This window comes from Eschrichtius robustus, chromosome 2 (genome assembly GCF_028021215.1).
Source record: "Eschrichtius robustus isolate mEscRob2 chromosome 2, mEscRob2.pri, whole genome shotgun sequence".
NCBI lineage: Eukaryota > Metazoa > Chordata > Mammalia > Artiodactyla > Eschrichtiidae > Eschrichtius > Eschrichtius robustus.
This window is the reverse complement of record NC_090825.1, coordinates 169,872,659-169,894,462: the sequence shown is the minus strand read 5'-3', so window position 1 is coordinate 169,894,462 and position 21,804 is coordinate 169,872,659. Positions and strand designations below refer to the sequence as shown.

Genomic DNA, 21,804 nt, shown 5'->3' with positions numbered 1-21,804 from the left:
TGCTCAAGTGTATTGAGTGCCTGCTCAACACCAAGCCCTTGCAGGATGCTTAGAGCCCACCAACCACAAACTGAGGCTTCCAGTTCAGGCTGAGCTTGGGGCCTGAGAAAGCATTAAATGGGGGCCCTCAGCAGCCTGGACACTAGAGGGGAGCCTCATGAAGAAGGCTGGATGGAGTCGATCATTGCCATTCTTTCAGCCCCGGACAAACGCTCCATGAGACCAAGAGGCTGGGGTGAGCTGCGGGGCTGGGGCTTGACTTTCAGCTGGTTCCTAACTCTTCCTCTTTTGATTTTAGGTCACAGCAGTTGGATGCTGTCCCCCTGTCCTCTATTCCACGAGCACCCCCCCCAGCCCCCAGTGTAGCCCATGTAGATTGTGGAGGCGGGAGACACAGAGAGCCCTGGGGGAGGTTCCCCCAGCCCAGAGCTCCCAACCCACTCCAAATGAAACCCTCTGCCCCAGGGTCTGTGAGTGTCTGGGAACATCTCAGGGACCTTCACTCATCCCACATCTCCCCTACTCCAAGCCAGGGGGTCCCCAGCCCCTGGCATCATGACCTCACTGTGTGCACGGGGAGCCAGTGTGAACGCAGCTTAACCCCGTGCCTGCACTAATCCCCTCTCTTCTCCTTTCAGCGGTCGGATTCATTATAAGGATATGTACAGTTTATTGCGTGTAATATCTCCCCCTCTCGGCTTAGGCAAGAAATGTCCTCATAGGGTTGCTTGCAAGGTTTGATTTCCACTAAAACCTGCTAGCATCCATGGAATGAGTGTGGCTTGGGGTTCTTCAATATATATATTTCATATATATATATATATATATATATAATCTAAAAAACAGAGCCATCTCTCTCTTTTGCACTAAACTAGAAAACTTAGCCAACAGAATGCAGTCACATAGACTTGATGAAGCATGGAACATATATCTCTCCGTTCCCTTCAGCCATTTCTGCTTGCTCTTAGCTGAAGCTGCCCATCCCGGGGTCTCAACGGCACCCCAAATCAGACACATCCGGGGGGATTGTAACTTTGCATTGACCCCCCCCACCACCTCCTCCACTCTCCCCTCCTCCACCCTTCGCCTCCCAAAGTCCCCAGCCCTTCTTCCACTGCCCTGGCCCCTCTTCCCCATCTAGGCCCCCTCAGAGACCAGCCTCAGCCAAACCAGAGAACTTGACCCAGTTTTTTAAATGACACGGAACCCAAGCATTGCTTCCAAGTGAGAAGCCCCCACTTCCGTCCACGTTCCACCAGAACCATAGCTCAGAGTCAAAAGTGAATCTGACTTTTCTCTTTTCTCTCTCCCTCTCCCTGCTTGTAAGCAGTGAAATAATCTTTTTTTAATTACCTCTTCCATTTTTTTCCTCCTCTTTTCCATTTGTTTGAAATACCTATTTTATCGTTCTCTGCATCTTTCTCTCTCTATTTTTTCGGCTCGTGTGATTTTTTTGTTTTGGTTTTTTGGTGTTTTTTTTGGTTTGGTTTTTTTTTTTTTCCTTCCTTTTCTTCCCCTCCCTCCACCCACCCTTCCTTTGGTTCTCCGTTCCCACCCCCGTTTTTTGTTTTCGGTGCTGCCAGGGGCCGCATGCCTTACCCGGACATGTATCAGATGCTGAGACACATGTCTCCGCCCCTGGGTCTGGGGAAGAAGTGTCCGGCCAGAGTGGCTTACAAGGTAGTCTAACCCTTGCCGACCACCAATGTCCGGGCACTGGGGATTTTTCAGTGCTGACCAGGAACAACCAGCCGAGTCTCTTTTTCCAGCGTTACTGTTCTTTTTTTTCTTTTTCTTTTTTCCTTTTTTTCCCCTTTCCTCCTTGAGTAAATGGATCATGACCATCCCTTGATTCTAAGCAGTATTACTGTGTCCGTCCTTTCTGATCAGTGTGTCTTGGTGTTTTGAGACTCTCTTATGGCCGACACGCCGGAGGGAGGGTGAGGGGAGCCCCCAGGTCCCCTCGCACCTGGTCCCCCAGGAGCCAAATTGGACACAAACACCCTTTGGGAGGTGGGGGTCGCCAATGAGCCCAGAGCGGCCCCCATGCCCAGACCTGGGCAGGTGCCTTGCAGGGAGGGGCTTGGACCCCATCTTTTGTATCTTGAGCCCCCAGGTCTCATGGTCCCCCGCACACACCTGAAGCTGATCTCTGACCTAGGGCCTTGGGGGATCCAAGACTTCCCGGGGAGCACCCAGAGCCCCTCCTCCCCACCCTCCCCCCTGGAGTTGCTTCTCCAATCTTCCTGTCCCTAAGCCACCCATCTCCCTCCAAGACACCCCAACATGCCTCTCCATTGTTCCAGAGTGGGCAGGCGGGCCGCAGCTGGACCCCTGGACCGTGGCACCCTGACGCAGGCCATGCACGCTGCCTTGGCGGGGGCCTGGGGCGGGCAGGCACCATGGCCGACCGGGGGGGTGGTGCATGCTGGCTGAAGTAGCCGCCAGGCGGCTGGGCCGGGCCACCCCTCTAGACCACGTCCCGGAATCTCCCTTGGCACCCAAGGACAGATGCTCTGTTCCCCCTAATTCATCCACTAGAAGTTCAGAGATGACCTTTACAGTCAGCCCCTCCAAAAAAAAAAATGGTCCCATCATTCCATTCACCCACCCACCTTGGCCTACTCTGTCTACGAGAGTCCTCCCTCCCCTCTGTCCATCCCATTTCTTCCTGCCTCGTGTAACCGCCTCCCCACAACCTCATTCCTCCTCCTCCTCCTCCTCCCTCCATGAACTCCTCCTTCCCAGGCAAGACCAGGAGATGGCCCCACCAGGCTTACCATGTACCTGTCGCTTCTCTAATTTTCTTTTGTCCTTCTCTTGGTCTCTCCTTGGCTGAGTGTGGGTGTGTGTGTGAGCGTGTGCGAGAGAGAGGGAGAGAGTGCCCTTCCCTTCCTGGTCTCTGTGCAGGGCCGCCACAGGTCCATAAGGCACCTTTGTGCATATTTGAAATGAACATCCTTTGCACAGAACACTTTGTCTGTGGGAAAACAATTGGAATCCACCAATGTGGGGAGAGCAAGACACTTTTCCACTATCAGCTGGGAAGTTGTCATTTAAATACACAAATCCATGATTTCTAAGATGGGGAGCCCTTTGTGCAGTGCACAACCTGAACAGCTGTGCACAGTGGCCCAGTGTGTATGTGTTTCTCTGTCTACCATCTCCCTCCCCACCCTGCCTCAACTCATCTCTTGTGTTCAGCTCTGAGTTTGCCATCCCCTTCGCCATCTCCAACTCTGTGTTTCCTGCTGACCTGTGTCTGAATCCTCTGGTGAACATCAATCTCCATCTCCATGCCACCTCAGCCTGGGCTGGTGCACACCAGCCCAGCATCCCCTCCCACGCCACCAAGCATGGGGGACAGAGCCCCTGCCTGGGACACAGGGAATCTTTTCTTCCCTGGGCCACGGGAACACCTCCCTCACCCCTTCCCCCTGCCATTGCACAAAGAGCCAAGATCCGGAAATGCCCCTGAGATACACTTTCCACGGAGCTATGAATGAGTCTCGAGATTCCGTCTGCATGCGCCCCTGTCCGCTGTTCTGTGTGTCATGGCCTCGCTGCATGTGCTGCGCGAGGGGCCCGCCCCATCAGCAGGGGGAGTCGCCTGCCTGCCGCTTCTCGGAGGAATGATGTGGTCTGTGCCCATCTGGTCTGGTCTGGGCCGAGCCAGGGGTTGGGGGTGGAGAGCCAGCGGCGCCCCCAGCGGCTGTGGCAATGGACCCCTCTGCCTGGCTGCTGCATGTCTGCTGCGATCTGGCTTGTGCTCTTCTTCTTTGGGGTCAGAATGGAACGGAGCTGTCCAGAAGAACTCTGGGGCAGGGCAAGGATGTGGGCCAACCCTGGAAATGCCAGCCCTAGGGTCCAGCAGGCGGGCGAGGAACGGGCAGGGGCTCCGCAGCATAGGAGAGCCCCCGGTGCCCTCCCTATGAGCCACCGAGGGCAATCAGGAAATGGAACACCGGGACAGGTAACCTGAGGGTGGGGGGGCACCCTAGCCGCTGCCTTCAGAGTTCTTCCTGGGGCTCCCTGGGTAGGGTGTGTGTGGCTCACGGGATCGGGGAGGGGTGCCTGGGAATGACTGCCCTTGCCTTTGGTTTTCTGTAGAGGCTCCTGCGGATGGATCTGCCTGTTGCCGATGACAACACCGTCCACTTCAATTCTACCCTCATGGCTCTGATCCGCACAGCCCTGGATATCAAGATCGCCAAGGGTAAGGGCAGGAACAGGAGCAGAGAGGTGGGGCAGGGTGGATGGAGCCAGGGCTTCGGAGGACTCACCCATCCACCTGCTCAGCAAATATTGAGAGCTGGCTTCCCTCCCGTGTGCCGGACACCGCTCTAAGCCTGAAGGATGCAGGCAGGTTACACTTCCAGCGGGGGGAGGCCTCCCCAGCGAGGTTGTGAAGGAGTCACGTGGATACCTGGGGAGAAAGCGCTCCAGACAGAGGGACCAGGGGGTGCAGAGCCCCTCCCCACACCTGGGGCTGTGTTGAACTGACTTGCGCTCTGCGCGTGGGGGCACCAAGCAGCCTCGAGAGCAGAGGAGGCACCTACTCCCTCTAAGCACAGTGGGGAGAAGTGGGGAGAAGCTAGGAGGAGGCCTGACATAACTCATGTGAACACAGGATGGCGGCTCGGAAGGAGGGGATATATGGAATATTCAGATTCTGGATATTTCCTGGGAGTCAAGAGGACCAGATGCTGATGCATGGAATGTGGGGTGTGAGGGAAAGAGGCAACAAGGCCACCCCCAGGGGTTGGGGCCCCAGTGCCTGAAGGATGGAGCTGCCGTGCCCTGAGACAGAAGAGATGGCAGGGGCAGGTTTGGGGCAAAGGGAGGGCGGGAGGTTGGTGTCGGAGGTGGCACATGAAGATGGTTAGGCAGGGGGCTCTCCAACTTACACTTCTGGTGGAGGCCCCCCCAGAAGGTTCTGAAGGAAGTGAGGGGATGAGTCTTCCTGGCTGGGTTGAAGATGTAGAGTCAGGAGGCGTCAGACGCTGGCAGATTTTAAGCCAGGAGGCTGGACGAGCTCTCCAAGGGGATGAGTGGATCGAGAGACCCCGGAAGACTGAGCTTGGGGCCACCCCAGCATTAAAGGCGGCCAGGGAGGTGGGTGGAGACCAAGGCAACTCAGGCTCCTAAAAGGCATCTCCAGTGTGTCAGGTGCTGCCCAGCAGCCAAGGAAGATGAGGACCAAGAGTGACCGGCGGATCTTGTGCCAGGTCACCACTGGTCACTTTGACCAGGGCAGCTCTGGTGGAGGGGTCATGGCCCTCCTGCCTGGAGTGGGTTTCTGAGGCCTGGCGGTAGACTGGATGTGACTTGGCAGCTGATGGGACAGCAGGGCAGAGAGAGCAACACATGGATCACCAGAGAGAAGGAAGTTGGGAGAGTAGCTGGTGGAGGGCTGTGTCCATCGTCCAGCAGAGGGTTGGGAATCAGGGGCTGAAGAGAGAGGCCATGACTCCACCCAGCTGAAGCCCCTGGGAGGTTATGAGGAAGGAAGACTGCACTTTAGGGACACATGTTCTTTCCAGGGTCCTGGGGAGAAGAGGGGGAGGAGGAGCCAAAACTGGAAGTTGCTCGGAGTGGGGACATTTCAGGGAAGGAGACCAGCAGCTTCCAGTGGGACAGTGCCCAGTGAAGGGGCGGGGCACATTGAGGACAGACATTATTAGAGGCAGGAAACATGCAGATGAAGGTAGAGAGAGCAGGAGGTGCCCCCAAATAGAGTGAGAAAAAATCAGGAGTGAGGCCGAGACTCAGGGGACAGCATAAGTGTCACTTGTCTGGCACACAAGTGTAAGTTTCTTTCTCGTGCAACAAGTCAGAGGCAAGTGGTCCAGACTTGCCAAGCATCTCGGTGCACATGACCAGTGGGGGCCCAGGTTCTGTCTGTGTTGTGGCACTGCCTGCCCCAGACTGTTTGCTCATCAGCATGGTTGAAGCTGGTGGAGGTTCCAACCCAGGGAGGTGAGGAAGCAGAAGCGTGGGCAGCAGCTTTCTTGTAATCACGCGGGAAAGTGGACTCACCTTGCCCACCTACCTTCCCTGTCCTCAACTGTAAACCTTGGCAGAAGACTTCACCCTCTCTGAGCCTCAGCACATGTATTAGCTAGCTATGCCATGTAACAAATGACCACAGATTTAACAGCTTAAAACACACCTGCTTATTAGCTCACAGTTATGTAGGTCAGAAGTCCAGGTAGACTCAACTGGGCTCTCCGTTCAGGGTCTCACAAGGCCAAAATCAAGGTGGCAAGGCCACCTTCTCTAGAGCTTCTGTAGAAGCTCCGAGGAAAAATTTACTCCGAAGCTCATTTAGACGTTAGCAGAATTCAGTTCCTTGTGGCTGTAGGACTGAGGTCCCTGTTTCATTTCTGGCTTTTAGCCAGAGGTTGCACTTAGCTCCCAGGGATGCATCTAATTCTTTATGTGCTCCAAATCGCTCTAACTTCTTCTGCTGCCAAGAAAATGGTCTGCTTTTAGAGGGAGCACCTGATTACAGTCAGCTGACTTGGGACTTTAATTACATTTGCAGAGTCCTTTCATAGCAGTCCCTAGACTAGCATTTGATTTAATTTTTTTTTTTTTTTGGCTGCATTGGGTCTTCGTTGCTGCCTGTGGGCTTTCTCTAGTTGCGGCGAGTGGGGGCTACTCTTCATTGCAGTGCGTGGGCTTCTCATTGTGGCGGCTTCTCTTGTTGCGGAGCATGGGCTGTAGGCACACGGGCTTCAGTAGTTGCAGCACGGAGGCTCAGTAGTTGCAGCATGTGGGCTCAGTAGTTTCGGCATGCAGGTTCTAGGGCATGCAAGCTTCAGTAGTCGTAGCACGCAGGCTCAGTAATTGTGGTTTGCAGGCTCTAGAGCGCAGGCTCAGTAGTTGTAGCTTAGTTGCTCCGTGGCATGTGGGATCTTCCCGGACCAGGGACTGAACCAGTGTCCCCTGCATTGGCAGGCAGATTCTTAACCACTGCACCACCAGGGAAGTCCCAAGCATTTGACTGAATAACCAGAATTTTGCTGGGAAAGAAGGGGCAACTTTAGATTTCTGCCTGCCACAGTTCCGTAAAATGGGTCTAACAGTGCACCTACTCTTGGTACCTAATGCCTTTGTATCCCAGCTGCTGTTTCCCTCTGGGGACCTGTGTTCAGGGGTCTGAAGATAACCCAAGACTTGAGTTCAGTGATTCGCTAGAGGGACTCAGAACTGTTTTACTAACAGTTATGGTTTATTACAGCAAAAGGATACAGATTAAAATCTGCAAAGGTAACAGGCACATGAAGCAGGGTCTGGGAGAGACCAAGAGGGAGCTTCCACTCCCTTCCAGTGGAGTCACATGCACACTGCTTACTTCTCCCAGCAATGATGTGTGACAACATGTATGCAGTATTGCCAGCCACCCAAGCCCACCTGAACTTTGGTGTCTAGCGTGTTTATTGGGAGTTGGTCGTGTAAGCCTGGCTGACCTTAGCTGCTCAGCCTCCAGCCCCTCTATAGGTCACACTGATACCACGTGGCTCAAGGCCCCCAGCATAAATCACATTGCTAGGACAAACTATCTGGCCTGGCCCAAGGCCCCCAGGTAAACAAAAACACTCTTATCAGGCAGGACACTCTAAGGACTTAGACATTATCTTCCAGGAGCTGGTCAAGAACCAGTCATTCCTTTGGAATATGCAGGGTTTGGACAACCCAGGCCTGCTGAGTTGTCTTTTACGGCACAGAACCTCTTCTGTGGGACTTCCCTGGTGGCGCAGTGGTTAAGAATCCGCCTGCCAATGCAGGGGACAGGGGTTCGAGCCCTGGTCCGGGAAGATCCCACATGCCGTGGAGCAACTAAGCCCGTGCGCCACAACTACTGAGCCTGTGCTCTAGAGCCCGTGCTCCGCAACAAGAGAAGCCACCACAATGAGAAGCACGTGCACCACAACAAAGAATAGCCCCCGCTCACCACAACTAGAGAAAGCCTGCGCGCAGCAACGAAGACCCAACACAGCCAAAAATAAAATAAATATATATATTTAAAAAAAGAACCCCTTCTGTGGGACTCTAGCAAGTCCAGCCTTTAGGACACTCACCAGATTCCCCACATGAGGATTTCAAGGACTCCGGGGATGTGCCTGCCATTTGGCTGTCATTGTCACTCATACCCCGGACCCTACTCAGCTCCCAGAGGGTCATGCCCCCGGCATCTCTGAGCCAGGGACCCCTCCCCGTCCTGTCTCCTCCCAAAGTTCCATGGGGCACAGCTCTGGAGTCAAGGAAGTTCAACCGAGAGCTTGGGGACAACATTTCTTTTTTTTTTTTTTCATAAATTTTATATTCATTTTTTTTTAATTTTTATTTATTTATTTATGGCTGTGTTGGGTCTTCGTTTCTGTGCGAGGGCTTTCTCTAGTTGCGGCAAGCGGGGGCCACTCTTCATCGCAGTGCGCGGGCCTCTCACTATCGCGGCCTCTCTTGTTGCGGAGCACAGGCTCCAGGCGCGCAGGCTCAGTAATTGTGGCTCACGGGCCCAGTTGCTCCGCGGCATATGGGATCTTCCCAGACCACGGCTTGAACCCATGTCCCCTGCATTGGCAGGCAGATTCTCAACCGCTGCGCCACCAGGGAAGCCCCAAGGAGACAACATTTCTAACAGTGATGGCAGTCACAGCCATTTCAACAGAATTGCGTCTCAGTCCAGCTGAGAGTACAACACACTTTTTTTCGACACTGAATTTGCTTCTAAACACACTGAGTTCCTTTCCAGCAGGCAGGGGGTAACATGGGGGAGTGGATTAACCTCAGTGATTCTTCAGATTCTTCAAAAATTGTGAGGCCCATCTTAGCTGGGAGAGAAAGAGGGCAGGTCCCTCTGCTTATCTGTCTGTGTCTCTTCTGTGTCTGTCCTTCCTCTTCTCTGTCTGTCTCTCCTTCCCACCCACCCCTCTGTTCTCTCCTCCCAGAAGAATCTCATTCTTGTCTGGGGAAAAATCCTCTGTCTTCATGTTTCTCTTTCTTCTAGACGTTGTGTCTGGATCCCTGAAACCTCCGCCAAGGGGCTTGGGCCATGTCCCTTCATCCCCCACTGCCCTCCTGTTCCCCACCTCAACCAGAAGGTGATGAGGGCAGAGCCAGCCACCTGCCTGAATGAATGTAAACCCAGTTAACACATCAAAATCCAAAATCCCCAGCCTCATTGACATACACACACTGCTATATTAAAAATTGATAACCAACAATATAGCACAGGGAACTCTGCTCAATATTCTGTAATAACCTAAATGGGAAAAGAACTTGAAAAAGAATAGATACATGTATATGTATAACTGAATCACTTTGCTGTACATCTGAAACTAACACAACATTGTTAATCAACTACTCCGGGGAATTCTCTGTTGGTCCAGTGGTTAGGACTTGGCGCTCTCACTGCCAGGGCCCCGGGGTTTGATCCCTGGTTGGGGAACTAAGATCCCACAAGCCACTTGGCACGGCCCAAAAAAAAACATACTGCAATATAAAATAAAAGTTTTTTTAAAAATCCCCAGCCTCAAGCTAACGTTCTGGCTTCTGCTGAGAGCCTGCAGGGAGAGCTTTATAAACACTGTGCCGCCTGCACGCTAACAGCTGTGGACAGCAGTGGAGGGTTGTGTGCAGAAGAGACGAGGCCTCAGCCAGCCAGTAACAGAATCTCCACAGCTGTCCAGCATTCCCTGAGTCCGGGCCAGCCTGGATTCTCCTTCAGGACTCCACGTGGCTGACCAGCCAAAAGGCCACTGTCTCATCCTTTAATACCCTCAAAGACCAGGCTCTGTCTGGAGGTGGGTTCTGCAATGGCCTGGAAGGTTCTGGGGTGGCCTGGTGGGAGCTGAAGGGCTTTGACCTGCCTGCATTATCAGCTCATTGAATGAGAACATCCATGGGGCACCTGCTGCGTGCCTGGCCCTGTCCTCGGCACGTGGGATGTGGCAGTGAAAGACAGACGAACCTCCGGCCCTTGTGGGGCTGCGGGGAAAGAGGCAACAAACAAACAGGCAGCGATAAATAAGTAGATATGTCACGTGTTCAAAAGCGAGAAATGTTATGGAAAAGAAAGAGCAGGGTCAGAGGTTGTGGACCCAGGTCAGGGGTTAAACCCTAAGTCGGGGGTTCTCAGCCAGGCGTAATTCTGCCCCCAGAGGACATTGGCAACGTCTGGAGACAGCTTGGGTCGTCGCAACTGGGAGAGGGCTGGTGCTCACGGTATCTGGTGTGTAGGGGCCAGGGATGCTGCTTGAATGTCTCAGAATGCACGGGACAGACCCTGCAACAGAGGAGGTTCACCAGAGGTGTGCACAGTGATGTGGGAGAGGGGAGGACCCTTCGGGCGACAAACTCTGGGACACAACTGGTTTGTGAGGGACTGATGCCTGAATAGCAGGGAGCCCTCTGTCCCTGGGAACCCCGGTGTTAACAATTCCGTACCTGGAGGAGGAGTAAACCTGAGATGCGGCCTTGAGCAGATCTCGTGACCCCAGGGGAGGGCCACCTTGAAATCCCCTAAGGATTTTGCCTTTATTTAAATGTGAAGGACAATCCTGAATGCAAGATTTCCCAGTGAAGTAAAGCAGGAAGAGTCTAAGGTGGTTCTCAACTGGAGGCAGTTTTATCCACCAGGGGACACCTGGGAATGTCCGGGGACAGGCTTCGTTGTCAGGACTGGGGTAAGGGAGTGCTACTGGTAACTAGTGGGTGGAGGCCAAGGGCGCTGCTCAACATCCTGCAATGCACAGGACGGCCCCACAACCAAGAAGGATCGAGCCTCAAGTGTCGACAGTGCTGACAGGGGGAGAAACCTTGACCTTACCCAATTCAGACGCCAAGAGCAGGTATCTTAATCAGCTCTGGCCACCGTAACAAAATATCAGAGACTGAGTGCATAAACAACAGAAATTTATTTCCTCACAGTTCTGGAGACTGGATATCCAAGATCCAGGTGCCAGCAGGTTTGGTTTCTCCTGAGGCCTCTCTCCTCGGCTTGCAGATGGCCGCCTTCTTGCTGTGTCCTCACATGGCCTTCCCTTTGTGCATGTGCACCCCTGGTGTCTATCTGTCTCTTCTTATAAGGACACCAGTCCTATTGAATTAGGGACCACCGTTATGACCTCATGTAACTTTAATTTCTTCCTTAAAGGCCCCATCTCCAAATGCCGTTCCACTGGGGGTTGGGGCTTCAACATGAATTTGGAAGGGGGGGGACACAATTCAGTCCATAACAATAGGTATCTTCCTTTTCTCCACTAGAAACAGGAAATATGTAAGCTGTCAGGAGAAAGTGACTTTTCACAAGAATGTCATGTTCTCTTCTTTCCCTTCCCATGTCTCTGAGAAGGAGCCACAGAGAACCCAGGCACCTCACTTAGCTACAGTGGGCAAGAGACTTAGCTATTAATTCCAACTGCTTCCCTAGAGGAAAAAAAAAAAAAAAAACTGTCATAGGTTGGTGTCAAGTATGTTGAGAACCCAGCTACACAGATGATTTTCCCAAGGATCTCCCACAACCTCCCAACCTGTGTCCAGGCCCGCCAATCATCCCTACACCCATGCAGTTCGGCCCCAGTGACCACAGTCCCTTGTGTCATTAGACCCTGCAACCACCAGCAGCGAAAAGAGAGACCAGACCGTGGACCGTGCCCCCTAGTGGTGAGGTGGTGAACAATAGCAGGAGATGATAAAGAGCAGAGAAATAAAGCAGGAAAAAAGCATAGAAGGGGGGGCGGCTGTTTTAGGTTGGGAGGCAGCTAGAAGACCTCTTTGATAAAGGGTTTGGGCAGGGACCTGAAGGAGGTGAGGGAGGGAACCACATAGATATTTGTAGAAAGAACCATCCTGGCAGAGGAAACAAACCATGCAAAGACCCTGAGGCAGGATGGTGCTTGGCGTGTTTGCTGAGCAACGAGGAGGTTGGTGTGGCTGGAACAGAGTGAGCAAGGGGGAAAGTAGAGGAGATGAGGGCGGATCGTGCAGGGCCTTGTGGACTTGGGGGATCACCCTGGGTGAGGTGAGAGCCTTGAAGGGCTCTGAGCAGAGGAGGCAGGTGACTGATGCAGGTGTTCGTGGGCGCCCTCTGGTGGCTATGGGAGGACGAGGCGGACCCGGGCAGAGGCAACTGCACTCAGGTGTTCACGGGCGCCCTCTGGTGGCTGTGGGAGGAGCAAGGCGACCTGGGCAGAAGCGATTACACTGGTCCAGGCAGTTCAGCTCCCCACCGCCTCCATATCCTCACTCTGGAACAGGATCTGAGCTTGACTTGCAAAAAAGCCCTTCTGAAGGATTTTTCTCAGAATAAAGGCATCCATCTCCAGAGTCACACGGGGGAAGACGAGTGAAAGCTCCACGGAGTGCCTGGCAGATGTCTGTGCTTTGACCCACATCTGCTGAGAAGGAGAAGCTGGGCAGGGGTTCCAGAGGGAGCTCCGGGCTGGGCCCGGGAAATGGAGGAGTGGGAGAAGGAGGGACAAAGAGGGCCGATGCTGGGCAATGACAGGTGGGCAGGGAATGGAGGCAAAGGGGGATGTTGAGGCTGTCTGGGCGGTCCAGCTATTCAGCCACAGGCCCCCGTGGATGGTTGTTAAACACTGCAATAGTTCTCTACTGGCTGGCAGCCGGCTCCTGCCTTTCCCCTAGATCTCCTCCCATAATCCAGCAACCACAGGGTTAATATTTGGTCCAGCAGGGAGCCTTCAGGCCCTTGCTCTAGCTCTGTCATCAGTGTCCCTTCCCTACCAGCTGGTAAATGTTTAGAATAGCCCCTGTTTGGGGCTGTGAAACAGGAGTAGAAGCAGGGACCAAGCTGGTGTATCAGTTAGGATGGATGAGAATGTACTACTGTAACAAACAGCCCCAAGGTCCTGAACTAACAAAGATTTGCTTCCCACTTCCATTATGTGGGAACTTCTGGGGTCAGCAGGGGCTTCTGTTCATCAGTCACTTAGGGACCAGGCCTGAGGGGGGCAACCACTGTCCCCAACATTACCAGCCACTGTGACAGAGGGAATGAGAACTCAGGAGGGTCCTGCACTGGCCATTTAATGCCCAAAGTGGGACCTCACTCTGCTCACACCTCATTGGCAAGAACTCGTCCCATGGCCCTGGTCAACCCCAGGGGCCAGGAAGGGCCACACTCCCGTGCACTCGGGCAGGAGGGACCAGGAATTGCTGCCAAAGAACCTAAATGACCACCATGGCTGGAGTGAGGGACCAGGGCTTGGCTCTGTCCAAGGTCAACATTCACAGGAGGGGATACTTGGTTGAGGGAGAACGTCCTCTGTCAGGAGTGCTCCCTGAGGCTTAACCCAGGCACCCTACAGCAGACACCGTCCTAAGGCTGTACATTAACTACTTTGATCTTCAGACAATGCAGTGAGGCAGGTAGTATTGCCATCATCTCCATTTTGAAGATGGGGAAACAGAGGCACCGCACAGTAGACTAACACCCAGGTCACGCAGCTGGTAAGTGGGAACCAGGTTGGCCCCTCAGGAAGCTGGACTGTCCCCCACATGTCTTTCGAAGGCCCTGGCCCTGCTGAGGACTAGACTCCTCTGGGTCAGGCCCATAGGGCACTGGTGACCTGCTGGGAACCAGGACCCCAGAGCCTGGGTCAACAGGAGCCTCTGGCTTTGCGGCTGCCCCAGAGGCCGGCTGATGCCTCTCTGTGCCCACCCACAGGCGGAGCCGACAAACAACAGATGGACGCTGAGCTGCGGAAGGAGATGATGGCCATCTGGCCCAATCTGTCCCAGAAGACGCTGGACCTGCTGGTCACCCCTCACAAGTGTAAGAGCCAGGCCCGGCCTGGCCTCGGGCTCTGTCCCACCAGGACGGAGGGGGAGGGAAAGAGGAGGTCCAGGGATGGCAGGGCTGGTGCACACAGGGGCCCCCACCCACAGTGAGCTCACCCTGTGCCCCCAGCCACGGACCTGACGGTGGGGAAGATCTATGCAGCCATGATGATCATGGAGTACTACCGACAGAGCAAGGCCAAGAAGCTGCAGGCCATGCGCGAGGAGCAGGTACGGCCCCAGCCCTGAGGGCCCTGCCCTGCTATGTCCATCGCTCCAGGGACATCCAGGCTGGGAGACAGTGGCTTCCTTGTCACCATGAGGACCAACCAGAACAGTGGGATGAGGCCAGGCTCCAAGGCAGGTCACTGAAAAGTAGGACAGTGCCAAGGAGACATAGCCTGGATTAACTCATCTGCTCCGTCAACATTTATCAGGCACCTACTGTGTGCCAGGCATGGTTCTCAGCTCCGGGGGTGCGTCTGTGAGCAAAGCAGACCAGAATCCCTGTGGAGCAGACTTTCCAGTTGGGGGAATGCCAACAATGACAGATGATTAAATTACATAGCATTGCAGAAAATGCTAAGTGCCATGGGAAAAATCGGGGGCAGGGGAGGGAATGTGATTTGAAAGGGGTAGTCAGGGGAGGCCTCTCTGAGGAAGTGACATCTGAGGAAAGACTTGAAGGAAGAGGAGAGGGAGCCAAGCAGATACCTAGGGGGAGAGTGTTTCAGGCAGAGGGAACAGCCAGTGCAAAGGCCCTGAGGCAGGACCATGAGTCTGATTTCGGGGAACAGCAAGGAAGTCGATATGGTGGAACAGAGTGTGCAAGAGGGGCAGTGGGAGGAGACAAGGGTGGGGAGGTAACAGGACAGATTATGCAGGGCCTAGTGGGCCTTTGACTTTTGCTCAGAGTGATGTGGGAGCCATGGGGGCTCCTCAGTAGAGGAGGGAAGTGACTTCATGCAGGTGTTAACAGGTGCCCTCTAGTGGCCATGGGGGGTAAGGGCTGGAGCTGGGAGACCTGAGGTGAGGCAACTGCACTGGTCCAGGCCGGAACTGATGAGGCCGGACCAGGATGTGGGCTGTGGAGTGGTAAGAAGTGATCCAGTTATGGATGGATTTGGAAGGAAGAGTCTTGAGGACTAGCTGATGGATCAGACTTGAGTGTGTGTGCGTTTTGGGGTGGGGGGGCATGTCAAGAATGACTCCTGGGATTTCACCCCAGGGGTGGGCTAAGCATACCATCCATAGCCTCCCCGCTGCAGCCTTGACCAGAGCCTGAGCCTGGGGCGCCCTCCTCCACCTGTCCCCTGTCCCCCCTTACCCTGTGCACACACACTGCTCTCTGCTTCCCCAGAACCGGACACCTCTCATGTTCCAGCGCATGGAGCCCCCGTCTCCAACGCAGGAGGGGGGGCCCGGCCAGAATGCCCTCCCCTCCACCCAGCTGGACCCAGGAGGAGGCCTGTGAGTGTCCCTCTGGCCAGGAGGCGGGGGAACGGGGGTGCCGGTCGGGTGTGAAAGCCCCCGGAGTGCCCACCACCACCCTGGTCTCTGTGCCCCACACAGGATGGCTCACGAAAGCGGCATGAAGGAAAGCCCATCCTGGGTGACCCAGCGGGCCCAGGAGATGTTCCAGAAGACGGGCACGTGGAGCCCGGAGCGAGGACCCCCCACGGACATGCCCAATAGCCAGCCCAACTCTCAGGTGCCTCCATAACCCCCCACGCCCCCCATGGCTCCCAGGCCCGGGCAGGACAAGAAGGAGGGGTCTGGGCCCCCCCACCTGCAGCTCCGCACACACCGGGCCACCCCCGGGGTCCACGTGTCAGGCCCTGGGGCTCACCCGGCCTCGCCATCTGCCCCACAGTCTGTGGAGATGCGAGAGATGGGCAGAGACGGCTACTCGGACAGTGAGCACTACCTCCCCATGGAGGGCCAGGCCCGGGCCGCCTCCATGCCCCGCCTCCCCGCCGAGAACCAGGTGAGGGCTTTCACCCACCGCCCTGGGGGCTGGACTTGGCCTCTGGAGTCTCTGCTTCCCCACGGAGCCCAGGGACCCAGGGCTGGGCGGGCCTCCTGCACCCTCGGCAGCAGTGTGCAGGCCCCACTGCCCCTACAGGCCACACCTGGAGCCCCTGGAGGCCCTGGTCCTCTTAGCTCCTCCTTGACAGAGGGCTGAGAGGGGGCGAGGTTGCCCTGGGGCAGGGTACCGTGGCCACCGCCAAGTGGTTTGTCTCTGCCCCGTTTGGGGGTACTTGAGGCAGGAGGAGGTGGAGGTTGCAGAGGGGGTATGGGAGGTGATGTGTCTGGCCCAGGTGAGAGCTGCAATCAAGAATATACACTCATGCACACGCACACATGCGCACACGTGCTCGCACATACACGGATGCGTGTGCTCATATACATGCACGCTCTGGGGAACTTGGCAGGTCCTAGGACCTGGTAGCGGAGTCTGGGGTGGGCCTGGGGGCAGCTGGGGTTCGTCTCTCTGTCTGGTCTCTGTGGGGGCCGCTGGGGAGGAACAGGTGTGTGTGCCTGACGTGTGCCTGTGTGTGGCTGCTTTACCCAGCTGCAGGGCTCGGGTGGGCGGGTGGTTGGAGGGAGGGGGGGTCCCACTACCCCAGGCCCACGGGGACAGAGGGGCCAGAGCCAGAAGCATGGCTGGCTGCCCACCCAGCCTGAGAGGTGGGGCGGCATGTCTGACTGTGGCGGGCTGCCCGTGTGCTGTGCCGTGACATCTGCACGGGGTGGGCTGTGCTGTGCCTGGCTGGGCCAGGGTCACCCAGGGGCCTGGCCTCTGGCTGCTGGGAACTTGGGCGGGAGACACTCAGCCTGCATGTGGCTACCCAGCCCCATCCTGACGGGCCCCCACCCCCCCACCCACCAGGACTGAGCTGCTGGGCCCCAGGAGACGGGTGGGACAAGCCAGCCGACGGCCACCCCTCCCCAAAGCTTTGAGTGTCAGCAGAACCAAGGCTGGGGCGCATCGCATGAGGCAAAGCTCAGGGCCAGGGGCCTGCAGCCACGCCGTCCCATCTGTCGGTCTCGTGCCTTTGCCATCTGTCTGTGGTGTCTCCTGTCTGTCTCCTCTGTGCTCATGGGAGGACTGCCGGCTGGGCCTGGGGTCGCCCACACACCACCGGGGACTTTAACCTCTCACTCCCTCCCCCTTCTCCTCCCCCTCAGGTTCCTCTCCCCAACCCTGGCATCTCTTCCATCTACCACCTCTCCACTCTCCCTCTCAGCTTTTATATTTATTTCCTTCTTTCTGTTTTTTCTGTGTGCACCATCCCGTGGGGCTGTGACAGAGGAGAAGGGGCCGGCCACGTGGGAATAACCTCAGTGTATGTACCGCGCCCGCCCGCCGCCCAGCTGGGCTCCGGCCCCCTCTTCCCGCCCACCCCCCCTCGTGGGAGTCCTGTCATCTCTCCCTGTCCTCGGACCCCACCCTTTCTTTGCAGACTGCACCCCCTCCCCCTTCCCCCCCTGTGGAGCCCCATCCTCATGTGTTGTGTTCTCTGTGTGCCCCACGTGTGCCCTGGAGGAGTGACCCTGCCCCGCCCCCCTCCTCCCTCCCCCCCCACCACCCCCTTCTCTTCAGAGCCCCCAAGCCAGGGGGTCCATCGTTCCAAGAAGTCTGACCTGCAGCCCTGCCTGGCCCACTCTTTCTCAGGGGTTCTTTCCCCTAACACCACCCCTGAACCTCTGGTCCCGCAGCCCTGTGTTCCTTAAAACTCCTTCCTCGGGCAGTACCACTGCCCCCTTAGCTGGGCCGGGCCCTGGGCAATGTCTGCCCCGTCTTCCTCCTCTCCTCTCCCAGCCACAGAGAACCCAGCTGGACCCAGTGGGTGCAGCACATGCAGGCCCCCAGGCTGCAGGCCAAGGATGAGGAGAGCAGGTCCCTCGGGGCCTCAAATGCCAGGGCAGCCCCTCAAGGGCTCCTTACGGAAGCCAGACTCAGGTGGTCAGAGAAGTCCAGGCCCAGTTGGCCAAGGAGGACAGTGAGCTGGGTGCCTGGCCCTGGGCCTGGAGGCCCAACAGCGAGGAGAGGCAGAGGCTGCTCACCCGCCCTGGCGAGCAGGCAGGGCGAGTGCCGGCCCGTGCTGCCCAGGGCCCCGGGGCTCCCAGGTGTGCCCTTGGAATGGGGGAAGCTCTGCCCTTCGGTCGGCCTGCCTGTCCCAGCAGGAGGTGGATAGAATGGGGCCTCCTGGCCGGAACCCAGGATGAGCCTGGGGGGGTGACAGAGGAGTCCTGGAGCTCTGGTTGATCAGGACCCGAGGCCCATGGCCCCCCCCCACCCCCGGGACCCCGCCCCTGGACGGTCACACCGCAGTCACTGATGGCCGATGGGGCAGGACAGACCGGGACTGCTTGGTGCCAGCCGCTGACCCCGGTCTGCCGGCCTGTCCCCCCCAGACCATCTCAGACACCAGCCCCATGAAGCGCTCGGCCTCCGTGCTGGGCCCCAAGGCCCGGCGCCTGGACGACTACTCCCTGGAGAGGGTGCCACCCGAAGAGAACCAGCGGCACCACCCGCGGCGCAGAGAGCGCAGCCATCGCGCCTCCGAGCGCTCCCTGGGCCGCTACACGGACGTGGACACAGGTGGGTCGCCCTGCACGGCCCAGGGACCGGAGGCTGTATGAGGGGACAGAGGAGGGGAGGTAGGACAGAAGGCAGAGTGGGGTAGACACTGAAGGAGAAAAGACAGAAAGGCCTGGACAAGACCAAAGGGACCAAGCTGTGACAGCTGCTGCTCAGAACCTGGGGCCCGACCCCCCTCCCAACACCCACCAGGCCATCCTTGGTCCAGGGTGGTCCAGGGGAAGGTGCCCCTCTCTAGGGCCCACAGACCCCCTTGGTGGCCTCCCATGTGCACAGACCATGCCACCCCTCCCTCACAGCCATCTGTCTATCTGTCTGACCCCGTCTGGCCCAGGCTTGGGGACAGACCTGAGCATGACCACCCAGTCTGGGGACCTGCCATCAAAGGACCGAGACCAGGAGCGGGGTCGGCCCAAGGACCGGAAGCACCGGCAGCACCATCACCACCACCACCACCACCACCCTCCGCCCCCAGACAAGGAGCGCTACGCCCAGGAGCGGCCTGACCACGGCCGGACCCGGGCCCGGGACCAGCGCTGGTCCCGCTCACCCAGTGAGGGCCGAGAGCACATGACACACCGGCAGGTGGGTGTGGCAGGAGGTACCCCTGAGCCGAGCCCCTGGGGCCCGGGAGAGGAGGGGGCCTACACCCCACAGCCACTCTGGGCAGGGTCCCCCACTGCTGCTGTGACCTCTGACCCTGTCCACCATGGAGTGGGCTCCCCAAGCCAGGGGGTTGGGCTCGGGCAGGGGTGAACACTGCCCCCTGCCACTCTGGCTCCCGACTCTGCACCCCAGCCTCCCTGCCCGCCTGCCACCCGCTCCCTGCCCGCAGCTGCTTCCTCTTTGGTTGTGGATCACGTTTTGAGTTTCTGGCCAGCGTAGTCTTTACAACTCATGGCCAGGCTGGCTGCCCCGCTGCCTTTTTGCTTTCCTTTAACCCGGCTTCCGTTTTTTTTTTTTTTTTTGGTTTCGATTATGATTTCTGTCCTCTGGACGCCTGTGAGTAATTTTTTAAACTTCTGCTATTTTAACCCCCAAACTTACAAAACTCCATTTCTCATTTCTCTTTTCACTTTGTTGTGTTGGTTTTCGACTTCCCCCTCCCTCCTTGTCTCTCCCACTCCCCCTCCTCCTCCTCCTCCTCCTCCTCCTCCTCTTCCTGCCCTCATCCTCCCTGTGGCTGTTGCTTTTCTCCTTTTTTTTCCATTCGAATGTCCTGTGTCCCCCTCTCCTCCTCCTCCTCCCGGTCCCTCTCCTGTCCTTTGGTTTTCCTTCGGTCCTCACCCTCCCGTCCTCTGTGTCTCCTCCCATCTCCTGGTTGATTTTGGTGTATCTTTTTTTTTGATTTCCTTTGTTTCAATTTTCGTGTAGGGCAGTAGTTCCGTAAGTGGAAGCCCAGCCCCCTCAACATCTGGTACCAGCACTCCGCGGCGGGGACGCCGCCAGCTCCCCCAGACCCCCTCCACCCCCCGGCCACACGTGTCCTATTCCCCCGTGATCCGTAAGGCCGGCGGCTCGGGTCCCCCGCAGCAGCAGCAGCAGCAGCAGCAGCCGGCGGTGCGGCCAGGCCGGGCGGCCCCCAGCGGCCCGCGGAGGTACCCGGGCCCCACGGCCGAGCCCCTGGCCGGGGAGCGGCCGCCCACGGGGGGCCACGGCAGCAGCCGCTCGCCCACGATGGAGCGGCGGGTCCCGGGCATGGCCAGGAGCGAGTCCCCCAGGGCGTGTCGCCACGGCGGGGTGCGGTGGCCGGCGTCCGGCGCGCACGCGGCCGAGGGGCCCCCGGTCCCCCGGCACCACGGTTACTACCGGGGCTCCGACTACGACGAGCCCGACGGCCTGGGCGCCGGCGGCGGCGGCGGCGGCGGCGGCGGCGGGGAGGAGCCCCGGGCCGCCGCCTACGACGCGCCGCACCCCGCGCGCCACGCGTGCTCGCCCAGGACTCCCCGGGCCGCTGGCCCGGCCTGCGCCTCGCCTTCCAGGCACGGCCGGCGACTTCCCAACGGCTACTACCCGGCCCACGGACTGGCCAGGCCCCGCGGGCCGGGCTCCCGGAAAGGCCTGCACGAAACCTACAGCGAGACCGACGACGACGACTGGTGCTAAGCCCGGGCGAGGTGGCACCCGCGCCCGCCCGGCCCCCTCCCACGCACCCCACGCACACGCCCCCCCGGGGAGGAGCCGCACCGGCCGCGGGGCCACCTCGCTGCCACCTGCCCAGCACACGGGGGAGGCCCGGGAGGGCCCAGGAGAGGACCAGCTGGACGGCCCCGGCCTCTGGAGGGAGTCCCCAGGGCCGGGACACACCAGGGTGTCCCGCAAAGACCCTCAGCCGGACAAGCCGCTCCTGGGCAGCTACTGCGCCCCCCACCCAGCCCCGACCCCCCACGAGGGGGTCCCTCGGGGGCAGACAAACCACACAGCCAAGGGATTCGAATTAACTCAGCCATTTTTGGAGAACCTTGGGGAAAATGGAAATTTCAAAAAAAAAAAAAAAAAAACATTTTTAAAAGAAAAACGGGGAGAAAAAAATTGCTTCTATTGATGAGTTTTATCATCTCAACTGAATCTTTCCTTTCCCTGGTGAACGCGAGCTGGTGGCCCGTGTGTGGCGAGAAGCCGGAAGCGAAGAGGAAACCCAGCGTCCCACACAGACCTCCACCAGACACACTCATACCCCACACACGTTCTCAGACACACACAGGAGTGCTTGCTGGTTATACCAAACCCTACTATAACTGCCTGCAGAAATCAATTTAAAAAAATAATTTTAAAAGGACAAAAAAATTAATGATTGAGAAAAGAAGCATTTTTTTCTGACATTTGGTCCTGCTTGAAATAACAAAAGAAAAAAGAAAAAAAAAAAAAAACACCACCGATTTCCTTTGCTTCTTTTTTCCTTTTTCCTACCTTGTTTGAAAACTGTGGGCTTGGGACTGTGAATTATTGCATGACATTCAAAAAGAAAAAAAAATAATAAAAAAAAGTTGAATCAAAGGGCTTTTGGATTGGAATGGTCTTTATATCCTCTGCAAAGTACTCCCCAGGTCTCTTTGGGGAAACTATGGAAGGAGGCGCTTTGAAAATGGCTAAGGATGAGAAAGCTGTAACTCTCCAGCCAGCACTCTTTGCAAGAAAGTTAAAGCCAAAGACACTGACCAGCCCATGCCTCTACCCGCAGCCCTCCGGGGGTTCCACAGTCTGCCTGCTGCTGCTTCTGCAGGCCAGGTTGTACCTAAAGCAACCATCCTGAATGATAAACCTTCCTGGATGACCATCCTACACGATCTGGCAAGTGAGGCCCCAGGGAGTATGTGTGAGACCCAACATATTAGCAAAACTCCTATTGGAAGCACCCTGGAGGAGGTACCTGGAAACCCAGC

General features: G+C 57.1%; 1 protein-coding gene across 3 annotated transcripts in view; it reads left to right on the top strand.

The window, feature by feature from the left end:
• The window catches only part of CACNA1A (calcium voltage-gated channel subunit alpha1 A), a 234,429-nt gene extending 213,560 nt beyond the window's left edge, over nt 1-20,869 (top strand). For 2 of the 3 annotated variants that reach the window (XM_068534814.1, XM_068534816.1), the window contains 11 exons: nt 1,584-1,680; nt 4,111-4,216; nt 13,700-13,807; nt 13,943-14,043; nt 15,173-15,282; nt 15,385-15,523; nt 15,686-15,799; nt 17,127-17,162; nt 18,235-18,421; nt 18,756-19,006; nt 19,796-20,869. In XM_068534814.1, coding sequence (XP_068390915.1) covers nt 1,584-1,680; nt 4,111-4,216; nt 13,700-13,807; nt 13,943-14,043; nt 15,173-15,282; nt 15,385-15,523; nt 15,686-15,799; nt 17,127-17,162; nt 18,235-18,421; nt 18,756-19,006; nt 19,796-20,527 — 1,981 coding nt within the window. In that variant the 3' untranslated portion in view covers nt 20,528-20,869. Of the gene's footprint in view, nt 1-638; nt 736-1,583; nt 1,681-4,110; nt 4,217-13,699; nt 13,808-13,942; nt 14,044-15,172; nt 15,283-15,384; nt 15,524-15,685; nt 15,800-17,126; nt 17,163-18,234; nt 18,422-18,755; nt 19,007-19,795 lie in introns of all 3 variants that reach the window. The other variant, XM_068534815.1, reaches the window with a different exon arrangement.
• The last annotated feature ends 935 nt before the right edge of the window (nt 20,870-21,804 follow it).